The 14,151-nt window shown below is 36.3% G+C and overlaps 1 protein-coding gene across 9 annotated transcripts in view; it reads right to left on the bottom strand.

The window, feature by feature from the left end:
- The window catches only part of LOC107046335 (DNA-binding protein P3A2), an 18,069-nt gene extending 11,780 nt beyond the window's left edge, over positions 1-6,289 (bottom strand). For 2 of the 9 annotated variants that reach the window (XR_001461540.1, XM_015268933.1), the window contains exons 1-5: positions 6,200-6,289; positions 3,172-3,485; positions 2,286-2,410; positions 1,510-1,935; positions 1,038-1,325 (exon numbers count right to left, since the gene is read on the bottom strand). Coding sequence is in view for 6 of the 9 variants with exons in the window: in XM_015268933.1 (XP_015124419.1) it covers positions 1,038-1,325; positions 1,510-1,935; positions 2,286-2,410; positions 3,172-3,358 (1,026 nt within the window). In the remaining 3 variants the exon portion in view is untranslated. The other 7 variants (XR_003783180.1, XM_015268939.1, XR_001461541.1 and 4 more) reach the window with 5 other exon arrangements.
- Positions 6,290-14,151: the final 7,862 nt, after the last annotated feature.

Raw genomic sequence — 14,151 nt, 5'->3', positions numbered from 1 at the left:
CAACCCCCTGTACCGCATTCACCGAAGGACAAGGGAAAACCTCATTTGAGGGAAAAACCTGTCCACGTAGTCGTCTCTTGCGAGACTCCCGCTCGACAATGAACCCGTGAGATTTAGAGTGTCACAAATTTTGGCCCCCCCCAGCCAGAAATCGAACCCGGGTCTCCCGCCTGCCAATCCCACACTCTAACCATACAGCCACCGCCGCCGGTATTTCAACTTTTGATAATTATAATTATGTAGGTTTCATTCGGGGCACAAAACAAATCGTTATCACTTTTACCCTTAAAAAATGGTCTTCGACAGAAATTAAGAACATCCTGTTCGAACCACATTATTACTGAATTGTTTGTAAGCATCTTAAAAGCTAATGACTTCCGTAAGAATCGAGAGATTTTGATTATCATAAAATTTTGGACAAAAAATGTAACTTCATGGATTTTTCGAAATCCGTCTGTTTAGGAGATCCTTTCAAAAAATTCTTTAAGAATTCATAAGATATCGTAAATTGGAAAGTTTAATATTGAAATTTTTGAAACTTAAACATGAATTGGACATTCGACAGAAATTATTTCCTTTGATACAAAAATTGCATTGAAAAAAATATAAATCAAATGAGGGAAACTAAACACCAAACGCGAAAAAGAGTAATAACTTCCTCCCTTAGGGTCAGGAAGTTAATAAAGTAAGAAACTAAATGTCAGATTGTTGGAAGTAGTTTTGGGCCATATTTCGGTCAGTAGCAGTCAAAATGATCACAAAAATTTACTTAACAAATTGCACGACGTTTCGAATGCTCAAGGCGTTACTCCTCAGGTGCATGTTGAGCGTTCGAAGCGTCGTGCAATTTTTTAAGTAAATTTTTGTGATCATTTTGACTGCTGCTAACCGAAATATGGCCCAAAATCACGTCCAACAATTGAAAATGAACGGTCGAAAACTTGCTTTAATTTTAAATGTCAGATTGATGAGGAAAATGAAATTTCGAATGAAATAATAATTTTGGGCATGCTAGAGCTCTCTTCACCAACCACTACCTGAGTGGCAGTGGCAAGAGTCGTAGGCGATGCAGCAATGATTTGCGGTGGCGATGAGTTTCCCTTAGATGAGCCTGTTGTGCTTAGACGAACGACTCCCACCGTCTGTTGCTGTGACTGGCCACTTTGAGCCTGATTCGAGGACGTGTGTGATGAGTGAGGTGTTGGATGCTGTATCAGAACATTTGACTTGTCATCGTCTTCACTGAATGCTGGTAGTAAATCTTCTCTTCCATGAAATTTGTAACAATTTATGACTATTTGTCTCAGTGCGTGTGTCCATGAAATCTAAAAGAAAAGGAATTATCATTTAGTTGAAGCAAAAATTAATTCGTAATATGTCAATGGTTTTCGTTGTTCATTTTGAAGAAATTAATTGGAAATAGTAAACCAAAAAATTGGGAAAATTTTGATGGACAATTCCATTTGAATTTGAGTAATCCATTGGTGGAAAGAGAAAGAGAATAAAAACCTTTTGTTTTTCGTCTTCAGAACGTGCGTCCATTCGTACATTGGCCCACGGTAATTCTTTTGGCCACCACGGCGGCCGTGTGCTTTCACGACCCCAGCCAGGTTTCCCTCGACCCGTCGAATACTTCAGCATCAACGGGATAAATGCTCTAAGCTGTGCTTGCGTCATCTTCTCAACGGGGGTTGGTATACCATCAATGATGAGTGGCGGTAGTTCGTAGAGTGACGGATCATCCTGAACGGGTGGTGGCGCTTGCTGTGCAAGAGCACTTTCAAGCTCCTCCATTATCATTGTTTTTAAATTTTTAACTACGTCCTCCAGTGGTTTTGCTCCAAACACTTTGTAACTACTATTTGGTTTTCCTGGTGTTGCTACTAATACTACTGCTTGCTGGCCAACTCTTGTAGCAAATTCATCTATCGTTTGCTGTAATAATAGAATCAAATATTTATTTAATCGGGGAAAATATGTATTTTGAACAATAATGTGATTAGTTAATTAATTATTACTTCTCGAAATATCATTCGCATAACGATTGATAGGGGAGAGTGGGGCAAAATGAAACAGTCAAAAAAACGGCTCTTTGACGCAATTCAAGCAAAAAAAAATTTCTTTCGTTAAATTTTTTTTTTTGTCAACTTTTTTTTATTCTTGCGAGTACTGATGAGAATAATAATTTTCCATTCAATAGCATGGAAAATTACTGAGAAATTTTCATTTTGCCCCACTCTCCCCTATTAATTAAAATAATTCAATAATAAATCACTCAAACCTACCCTGAGTTTTCTCAAAAGTCTATTCTGTTGTCTCTTCCTGATACTGGGATTCGTCTCGAAACTGTGTGGTCGTTTTCGCTTCTTCGCTGAGACAATTGCCGCAGCTGCCGCCACCCCAACTGGTCCTAAACGTGATCAACGAACCATATTAGTAGAAATAAAAATCCTCGCTTACATAGCAATCAAAAACTGAAAAATCATGGAACATGAGGCAAAGCAACATTGATGCTGACGTGCATAAACCCAAGAGTAGTCTCTAAATAAATCTATAATAATGAATTAGGTAACACAAACGTACTCTCAGATTATTCAATACATGAGGAAGTAAATGAAACATGGGAAACACTAAAAGTGTTACAAAACAATAATTGTGTTTTTTAATACTAAAACTTAAATAATCAAGATTTCACCAAAGCTTGCTAATTAAATTGAATTTAAAAAATTAATAAAAATAAAAAAGGTGAACGGATTCACACTCTAAATAAATAACCAATAAATAAAGTAAACAGAACAGCAAGAAAATCTAAGAATTAAGTTATTAGGAAAAAAACACACACAAATTATAAAGTTGCAATCCTAAACGTTCTGCATATTGGCTAATAAAATTGTTACATGACGAATAACGACAAAAATCAATTCACATTTTTTTGGTTTCGTACTTACTGCTCGCGATGTCATATTGGGACAAAAAAATTAAACCCCAGCAAAATAAGATTTAAAAAATTCTCATTCTCATCTTATTACCGAAATTTCAATTTCTGTATCAGTGAGTTGAGTCTCTAGGATTGCAGAACAATTGAAATAACAGGAAATGATTAGAGACAGAGGAAATTGAACGGAAAAATTGAGAAAAAAAAGGTGAAAAAGCAAAAAAATGGGAAATCACCATTAGCGCATTTGATTTGCCAACCTGCAGCGGCGAGCTGGGCCGTCACGTCATCATCCATGGCAGCTGACAGTAGATCACCTTCTTCATATGTCTCAGATCCACTACTTGGCTCATCATCATCATCATCGGATAAACGATCCATTCTGTCCATATTCCCAGATTCTGTGCTGGGTAAGGACACCATTTTCACGTCCTCCTCAATTTTGTCGCTCTCCTGTGTATCCAGTTTCGTATTTGATATTTTACTGCAAGTTCACCCAAGAATTCTTTCAACGAGATTCAATCGTTTAATGACTCTACATTCCCTCCCTCTGCAAGATGAAAAAAAAGTTCGCCGAGTTAGGTGATTTAATTTGGTTTCTATTGTAATTAGGATAAGATGAAGCGAAATTCTTTATCAAAGTATCAAGAAATAATTGAGCAATTGATCAATGGATATTCAAGAAAAACCAGTGGTTGAGACGAATTGAGTAAAATATAAAAATTTTAGCGATCAGACTAGACTTGGTAGTAGATCGAATAATTTCCATATCCCATAAAACATTTTTCTGAGAAAAATTAGCTGAAATTTGAACAATTTAAATGTAATTAGTCCGAAATTATTTTTACCACCCAATATAATTATCTTGAAAAATGAATGACTTTTTATTGAAATTTCGATGAAAGTCTAAAATCGATAGTTAGAAATGAAGATTGATTAAAAGACCGAGTAATGGCAATCCATCACGATATGGTTTCACTGAGTCATATTTTGTACACCCCTCTTGCCCCACCCCTTTGCCTTGTGCTACCCTAGCATATGTCGGGCCTGATAGAACCCCACGAGGCCACTTTATATTGTTGACATTGGGGGATACATATCATTTTTTATTTTTCTCAGTTAAAATACCAAACCTTAGAGATTCATTCAATTCGCGTCATTCCGAAGAGGAAAAATATATATTTGTTGTTTTTTTTTTATCAAGGACTTGTCCAAAAATTGTTTAAGGTTGTTTTTCCTGTGGAAATTTTTTTTCTCAATACATCAAATTGCGATACTTCTTTTTCTCCGAAATTCAGTGAAGTAGAACTGATGTGTAGTTATATTTACGTTGAAGTTCAACGCAGAAGATGTAGCTTTAGAGATGGGAGTAGGAGGGGTATAGGGATGGGGGATCGTCTAGTATGTCTGAAGTAAAGCGAAAAGACGTCAGTGGAAGTAGGGAGGAAATTGGGGGTGATACGATGAATAGGGGGACAGAATTGAATCAGGAGGAAGTGATGTGCACGTCAGATCCGAAGAAACATCATGACAAAAAGTATCGAATTTACTCTTTGAAGAGAGGGGAACTAATATAGGCCTAGAGCTTGAGAATAATTGGAATTGGGCTTTGAACGCTGCATATAGAGGATGAAGCCTCATTGGTTCTTGAAAATCTGCAATTAGTCAAATCAATATACCATTTGTATATAGTTCTTGAAACTTTTAGAGACTTTAATCCTTCGGAAGATCATCGTTTGGTTGAAATTTGATAAACTATCTTCAAATATAAGGAAGATGAGTATATATTTATTTGTTAATTCACTATTAAATTATTGAAGAAAAGAAAAAAATCAGTTTGAAATGTAGCAGTTGTATTCCAATGAATAATTCCCCAAAATCCTAATATATCCCTCTGAAACCTTTTCCAATGAATGTTAAATTATTCTTCAAGACAGGAATATTCTATTAGTTTGGCAAAAATATGATCCCAGGAGATGACCGAAGAATACAACTCTACATAACAAAAAGACAACATATTTTTCCAACAATCCTATAATAATAATTTGTCAAACTGGCAATCTCTAAGTCTCTTCCCTGAGACATCTTGAAGATGTTTTGCTGAATATGAAGAAAAAAAGGCCAAACCGACTTGTTCAGCATCTAGCCACGTCTTCCACAAAAACACAACAAATCCGTCATCCTCTCCACGAGGTATTCCTCATGACACTCCAAGCTATTCAACCCCGCATCAACTCGCGCAATACCTTGGCTCTCTTGCGCTTGTCAACCCGCCATGTGAGCTCATCGACACCAAAGCGCAGGCCAATGCTCACGGAAAATATTTAAAAAATCTCCCACGAATAACAAATCCCCCCAAGACAATCCCTCCACGATGATGCCGCATGTGCCTGGAGTTTACTCAGTAGATCCTTGGGTCATCGGAGCAGGCCCAGTGGTAGACATTTAGTTGCGTACGCACCTTGTGTGGTACGTGAGTGGTCATAGACTCTACACGGGGGGTCTTGCGTCTGCGGAGATGGCCCGTCGTCGCCGAGGCGGCATAACCCAACGGGTACAAGTGACGACCAGACCAACACGTTTTTATTCCATTTTACATTAGCCTCAAAAAATTTAATTTGAAAATTTAATAAGAAAATATTGTTCTTACACCACGCCCCTTCACACGTACGTCCACGTAATGTTCATTATTACACCGAGTTGCGTCTATTCCTTCTCCTCAAATGTAGTTTCCACCCCTCAAGCACTCAACAAAAATTTTATTCCAACAAAATTTTTCGTCATTGAGATGGGACACTGGGATATTTTGCCCCCTCACCGATAAAATTTGAGGTGATAATTTTGGCGTCCCGCCACAACGACCCGCACAAGAGACTCCATGGACACCATGGGAAATTTTTGTTCGTGTTCTACGCAAGCAAGAGGTAATGAAACACAGTCAACGTTGTTCCCCCCTTTGGTAGGAGAGTTTTAAGGGGTGGTGGGATAAAGAGCGCCAGGGTAGCAGCGCGTTTATCGATCGGTTACTAACAAACCAAGGATGCCTTCTATCCATTTCTACCACAACAAAACTCACAAGGCTCTTATATATCCCATTTCAGCGCATACGCCATTTTGAGCGAGTCTGCGCGTTGAATACAATCACGATGATATGAAATTGACTTCCACCACTGTGCGCATACCACAAATTACACTTTATTATTTCGATTATTGGACGCATTTTTTTCCGGAATTCGATTGAATAATATTTTTTCATTTACTTACAATTTTTTGAGGTTTTTCGAGATGATTTTTCAAGAGCTACTGAGGTAAGACACAACATACATGTATACGGGCCTGGAATAATCTCATTGGNGGGGGGGGGGGGGGGGGGGGGGGGGGGGGGGGGGGGGGGGGGGGGGGGGGGGGGGGGGGGGGGGGGGGGGGGGGGGGGGGGAGGAGATGGTAGACATCGTAGGAGATTCAATGGACACGTGACTCTGGTGGTAAATGATATTGGCTAATATATCTGGGCCTGATATAAAGCTGTTAGATAACCTCCAACAATTTGTTCTATTCATTCCATGATGAAAATATATTGTTTTATAAATCATTGATGAGTTTTTTAGCATCATTCTGTATTATTCAGATTCATTTGTTCGAGGTGTTGAGACCCACTTATTTTTATCAATTGGTGCATTGGAAATCGGGTATTTTCAATGCACCAACTTTTATTGTTTTCTTAATAACTTAATAGGAAATAGTGATAGAAAGGATGCATTTTGGAATACTCTGGTATTTTTTTAGATACTTTTTTCTTTTATTTTGTGCATGTGAAGCAGAAAATATATACGGAATTATTTAGTTTGAATATTGATTTTTGCTCAATAAATATTTCACTAGATGGCGATCTGGTGCGATCAGAGTAACCAACGAGTTTTGATGAGAATGTTGTGGTAGCAGTGCCCATTTTTCCTTTCAAACATTTAATTATATTGTTGTTATCAATTGTTGTGGTTTTGGAAGTTTGATTCCATCACATGATTGGGATACGGGATGAGGATTATAAATTTAAATAGAGGTCGAAATATTAAAATAAAAAATTTCTCTTGCTTATTGATTCCTTTGTGACTTCCTCTGGATTAAATATTGAAGAATCCGATGCGAATCGTCACATTTGATTGTAATGCCATTAATTCAACAATTCAACAGTTGTTGAATTATATCGTTGATGGGTAATATTAGACGAAAGCATGGAGACCATCTCTGACTTTTCCATAATTTGTTTGAACTATAATCGAGGTCTCTTGATAGTTTATTTTCCATGTATACCCTCTTGGGTTTTTACATTTTGTTCCCATCCCTCTCCCCTTTAGTTAACATTACAACATATCACTACACAACTTATCCAGAATAATGTATATAAGTACAAACATCGAGATCTTTGGAATTGACTCTAAAAGTACGTACATCGAGATCGTTCAAATAAAAACTAAACAATTTGAAATGAAGAGAAGATAAGAATGATTGCCCTGGTCAGGGCCGCTCATTGCCAGGAGATCCAGGGACCTGAAAGGTGAAGGCCAGGGGACTCACAGCTGCATTTTGCTTAATTGTCCTTAGCCCCAGAAAAAACCGAAGATCCACGGGATTTCCCTCCGTCCTCTATTCGGTTGTCAGACAGTACTCTCACAGCTCGACTAAGATTCCAGTAAGTGCTGATTCCTCCCCCCAATAACACCTAGTACAACTAGAACAACTAGAAATAACACAATAGTCTCTTGATATTTGGCTATAGAATTGTTCATTTCTTGAATAATGAGGTGATCACTGGTAATTTTATTTTACCCTCGCCTTTAGCTCGGGTTGCAAACTGATATAAGCCAGAAAAGTTTTTTTCGGCCTTATGACGAAATCTACTATCTTTCATTGAAACTTTTTATTAGTCCATTACTCACACTTAAATTTTGCGGCACTTAATAATGATTTTTTTTTCAATACCCTATACATTGAGAGGAAAGAACAGATTTATAGGATCAAGTTCTTTCTTGTCACAAAATATTGAAGGAACTCGAGAGATTCTTGAAACGAAATAGTATATTTCGAGTGATATAATCCCATGAGCCAAAAAACACTTCCCATGAGTATCGAACGATATTTTTCATCACAATGTGTGGAAAACGTGAAGCGTGCTTAAAAAGTTACTTTTTCGCACAGCGTGATGAAAATCGATAATTTGCAAAAAAAAATCATTCGTTTGTTTTACAACCAATGATCACAATTGTATAAATTTTATTGTTAACACCAATTTTCCGTGCCAAATCCAGGAAATTTTTAACGTGTTAAATTTCCATTGGAATATCAGAAAATATTGTTATTGAAAAATGAAATATTCCATTCATTTTCAGTTCAAATGGTCTCAAAATTAATAAAGTACTTGATTTTTCAGTTAAATTTTTCTAGGAAAATTCAAAAAAATCAGGAAAATGCAGTGAAAAATTGAAAATTTATGTCATTTTGTTTCTGAATATTCATGTTCCATTGAAAATTCAATGAAGTTGTGAAATTTAGATCTCACTCCCACTAAAAACTCATGAATTTCTTTGAATTCTACCTAAAACTTGAAATTTCATAATCATTTTTCCCCTAAATCCGATTCAATGTCAGTCTTATGAGAATATTTTCCATGAAATAAAAAAAAAATTCTAACAGGATAAGCAGAGCAGGGATTTTCACAATTCTGATCGTTAATTGCGACAACTTAAATTTGTTATTTAGAAAACTATCTAGTCTCGTTACATGTTTGAAGAGAGTTTGGCCACATGTTTTTTTAATCCTAGAAAATCTTTTTCCTTGCAGTGTGCATCTTTATACTTTTGATTATCCGGGAATTAAACCCTCAGTATGCGCCAAATATTGGTGCAAGTCTATAGTTATATGGAGCTTTAAATTTCGAATATCTGCATTATTTACATGAGTACTCCAGATTGTTGTTTGCCCATTGATGGATCCAATATATTTTTTCACATTGCCCTATATTTTTATTTTCATTGCCTTTTTTGGAGTCTCCCAGTAGGTGAATCATTAATTCAAAAATAAAACGCATAAGAGTCCACGTATAGAAGAAAATTTGTTTATTTCATTTCGTCAAATTGATTTCATATCAGTCTAAAAACTTACACAGTTTTCCTTGAACATGAAAAAATTAAATTTTCGGAAAATGAATAAACATCATTAAGAATACTCAAGCGGGATAATTTGTGCAACCCAATGGTCTTTCAAAAAATTATATTTTTATGACTGGTGCTACATTTATCACATGGCCAAATGTAACGTTTTATTTATTGATACATGAAAAACGTTCTGTTCGACACTCGTTGAACGTAACATGACTGACAAAAAAAATATAGTTCGGGCGCATGTGCGACAGGAATTTTCGGCTCGTATGATCGACAGCTCTCGGCTTTTCCTCGAATTTCACACTCGTGAAAAACCCGTCGCACTTGTATCGAAATATCGTACTGTGGGCCTTTTTTTCATCACAAAAAGTGATTCATTCCTAATAAACCACAAGAAATGCATATGGAAAAAAATATTGAGCATGGTACGACATCCTGAGAAACTAGCAGCACGATCGTAGATTTATTTAATAAAATAATGATTCTCATGAATTAATAAACAAATATCTCTTTAAAATTCTCAACAATTTTTGTGTATTTTCTTCAGATTATCATTGAATTTCATCTTTCGATCGCTTGCATAATGTGTTATTTGCAGTTCTATTTATGATAAGTCCAAGCAGTACATCCTATCTGTTGGAAACCATTCAAATTTACCGCCGCAAAGTGGCGTAGTTACGTCACTACACTAGTTGTATTCTCGCGACCGCGAAAGAGATGTCTCGCCGTCTGGTGGTGGTTTGTAGAATTACTATCTTGCGGAACCAATCTGATGGTAGTGCGCCAAGGCTCTGGAGTATGAAATAACAAATTATTCATTGATGTAGACACAAAAACCAGATCTCCTTGATCACAAAGACTGTTTGAACTTGATGCTGAAGACGGGAAATTAAATGATGGGATTACATTTTTTTTCAATCTCCGATTCTTCGGGATGCATCCATCATCTATAATCGAAAAGACAGCATTTATCATCTGTTTGAATGGACTTGCCAATGTAAATATTAAATCATTCTCTTCTCCCAGATAACTCTATTATTAATGGTAAATCAAATGATTATTCATGTCATGGTATTATAAGCCAGCCTATCCTCGAAATTAGAACGTAATAATGATGATTGACTTCCAATTAAGACAAGTTTATTTACCATTATCCGTCGAGATATATTAACTTGATTTCAAAATGGGTTCTTTTACAAATCTAAGAAATTTAGAGGAATTGTTATGAAGAGGTAGAAAACAAGAGCTAAAAAAATTCATTACCAAAATTTTTCAACTTGCTTTCGGTTACGAGATATTCAACAAAAAATTGACTCAATCGACTCGGCTAATTTCATTATAGAATATTCATCTCTACATGAAATACTTACGCCGCTTTATATAATCGTCAAGAGAGAAATGTTGACTGCAAACTTTCATGTTTTCATCGTAAATTCCTGTCAGTTTCAATGCTTCCATCCATTTGTTCCGTAAAATTAAATCGGATGGAAAACTATGGAAACTTAAATTCAGTTTATCCTTTACTGTGTACTGTGGAACACAGCATCCTCTTTTCGAATTTTTGAGATAATTGTTCTGTGCCATTTTCATAAACAATCGGTAGGTTATAAGATCAAAATTTAATTCACGGCTTGTACTTGAAACAATTTGACATTATAGCAGTATTTGAGGTTAGGGTTCTGAGCAGCTCCGCAAGTTAGTAGTTCTCCATGGTCCCGCATTTTTTGGCCATAGCGCTGACGGCGATTTTGCGATCGCGAATATTGCTGTTTTCATCAGCTTTTATATACGTTACATCGCCGACAGCAAAGGAAGGCTCTTCTTTAATCATTCAAGCTCACCTTTAAGTACAAAACTAACAGGTAATAACACGTATCAACATTCTAGTATGAATAAATACATAATTGAGAATGTTTTTGGTGGTGCCTGAATAGTGGTTGACAACTTTAGGTTGCTACTTAGTCTTTCGTTGAGAAACTCGATACAATACTCTATCCTCGTGGTGACATGTATTTGTTTTTGTTTTTCCTTCATTTCGATACTTTGAATTCTCGGTCGTTCATCTCTATTGATAATTTTCAAAGAATAATTGGAGTATCAATAACGGTAATGGATTCTGGAGGTGCAGCTTTCATGGCACTCTTCTGCCGACAAGTTTTTTTTCTAAAACCTTTGGGTGTAATTAATCTGTCAGCACTCGCGCTATATGACTTTCTCTTGCAAAAATCTTCAAGATACAGGGAACATAGTCAAAACATTGATAATTTTCACTCAAACTTTTTGATTGCCTCAAGCAATTATCCCTCTCTCCTCTGGGGTGAATTAAAACCGTCTAGCATGTTTAATAAATGATAAAAAAATATTTTATCGAACTCGGGCAAGGAGCGTGTGAAATTCTCTCACGACGCGAGTAAAGTAGATTGTGTGGCTCGCTCGCACCGAGCGGTTACGTGAGGCGTTCGATGATTAGAGATTATAGGGGAGATCAGCAGGGCCAATGTAAAGTGTTCAACAGTAAAATTCGTAGCGGTGGCGCATGGACTACGATGGAGCGTACGGAACAGTTGGTATGGTAGGGCCCGAGTATAAATTTGTCGATAACCGGAAGTGCGTTCTCAATACAGTATCTCCTCGCATTTTGTAATAATTGTCAGGAATGTAAAATCGAGCATATTATAATCAATTGTATAATGAATGCAGAATCTAATGATCTAAAAGTCTTTTCCTTTTTCGTGTATTCACCTGAAACCCGGCCCGAATGTTTTTTCTACGGAATTGTTGCTACTGCGAAATAACTATCTATTTTGAAGAAATCCTCCGATTCTACTCTCAGCGATAGATCTTAATCCTTCAAATATTATTTCATCTCGTCTAATGTCTTAGTAAAAGAATAAAATACTTCAAATTCTATAGAAAAAGGTTTTTTTTTTTAGTGACAATGCAACTTGTTGAACTGCTATTGGAGAATTGAATAACTACACACACGAAAAAACATTAGTAATAGAAAAACCTAGTGCAGAATTCTATTGGAATTTTGTTAGAATTCTATTGAAAAAGGGTTTTTCTTTTTTCTGCAATATTCAATCAAATATCATTCAACTTCCCCATGCGGGTTTAATTGATATTTGTTTACCGAAAAATAGCTATAGATGTTGATTTCTGTACATAATTTATTCTGATAGGATTCTCTGCATGAAAATTTTTGGGTATGGACTTTCTAAGTTTTTTTTCTCAGAAGTGATATCAGAAACTGATAAAAAATGAAAACAGCGGAAAAGACATAAAAAATTCAGGCACAAGGACTTCTATCAACTATTTCTTAACAAAATGACATGATAAAGTTGCAGAAACTTCTATAGAAATGGCGCAATAAACAAATAGAATTTTCCAATAGAATTTCTTAGAGAAAACGGGGTTTTTCTATGAAATTATTTCATGCGTGCATGCATTTTATCAGTCGATATATGAACCATCATGCGATAGAAAAAGACACTCTATCGGAAAAATAGAAGCTGGGATATTTTACAGAAAATTGTGGATCTTATGCATGGATCAATTCAATATAAAAACACTAGGCCATTCCATTGAAATACTCTCTATATAATTTATTTGGCTTAAATTTTCTACGTTTTTTTTTGTTTGCTTTGCTTGAAGGGAAAAAAGACAAATTGAATGAAGAAAAACTTTGAAAATTCGAGCCGAGAAAATTCTATAGAAAATTTTCTATTAAATATTTCGAACACCAACAATTTGTAGAAAGTTCTATAGAAATCCATTAGAATTGTCTAGCGACATCGCTAGGTTTTTCTATTGAATTTTATCATACATGCTAGTTGACCTAGATGTGCAACTAATGGGGATCGAAGAATAAATGTGCAGTTTTAGGATTAAAAGTGATAGTGCTATTAATTATGGACATATTACATATATTTTACTACTGAGAGATTTTCGGAATAAACATGAGAAAGACTCTCATGTTTCTGGGAGGATTTTCCATCGAAAAAGGGTTTTTGATGTATCCTCTCGGATGTCGGTGTTATTACTGAGATAATTACACTTAGAAAGAATCAAATTTACGAATTCCAAGCAAGATCCGGAAGCCGTGGCCTATGTGATTTTTGTTCTACATACTTCTTCAATTATTAACCCTAGACGGGTCACCATGCGAGGGAATTGCCGCAACACGTCGTTTTATTCACCCTGCCATCGACTGGTTGAAAATTTTTAGAAAAATTGAATTCGTCGATTGAAGTATATAGAAAATTCTAGGATTTTTTTTTTCAATATTGTATCCTTAATTCTGGGAGAAAATTTTTTTTTTCCAACAGGTGAACAATTTTTTCCTGTGTTGAATGAAATTGCCTGTTGCGCGACGTTGCTGGGAACTCGCTGAACGCGCCCGGGAAGTGTACAGTGGATACGGCAACGCTAGAGCCTAAATAACACGGCGACACTTTCCCGCGAAGGTGACTAAACTCGCATTTTCCCGTCAGGTGACCAGACTAGGGTTAAAGAAAAAACCTCCGTAGATAAGAGTTGAAGAACCCTGGATTATTCCCAACATGTGGAGAGTTTCTCTCCGCCCATAATTGCACTTTGGAAGATTTCTGTTTATCTCAATAACGGGGGCTTTGGGACAAAAAGAATAGTCTTTTCCCCGAGTCCTTAAAATTTTTCACGGAAAAAAATTCTTTCGTCATTTTTTTCTAGACATATTTATTATTGACACATACGTCGAAAAATTCATAGAGTTTTCCAGCGATGTCGCTGGAAAACTCTATAGTTTTCCAGTGATTCTATTGAATAATTGTGCAGATTTTGTTTTTTTTTTCACTATAATAATGTTCGATTATATATATTTATTCCCCCCCTGAGTGAGAAAGGAATATGTATCGCGCTCACTCCCACTCATTGTCTTCTCCGTCGCGTTGGCACGTGCCCGTCCTCCGCCAAACTCAACGAGTGCGAGTGAGAAAGAAAATGGAGAAGAAGGAGAGAGAAAACATTCCAACTCGTTTGAACGGTTGGAACGTTTTCGTTGTTCTCCAGCGATCTACA

This window comes from Diachasma alloeum, unplaced genomic scaffold (genome assembly GCF_001412515.2).
Source record: "Diachasma alloeum isolate Michigan unplaced genomic scaffold, Dall2.0 Dall_scaffold_01310, whole genome shotgun sequence".
Classification (NCBI taxonomy): domain Eukaryota; kingdom Metazoa; phylum Arthropoda; class Insecta; order Hymenoptera; family Braconidae; genus Diachasma; species Diachasma alloeum.
The sequence above is the reverse complement of the archived record's forward strand: the minus strand, read 5'-3'. Positions and strand labels throughout refer to the sequence as shown.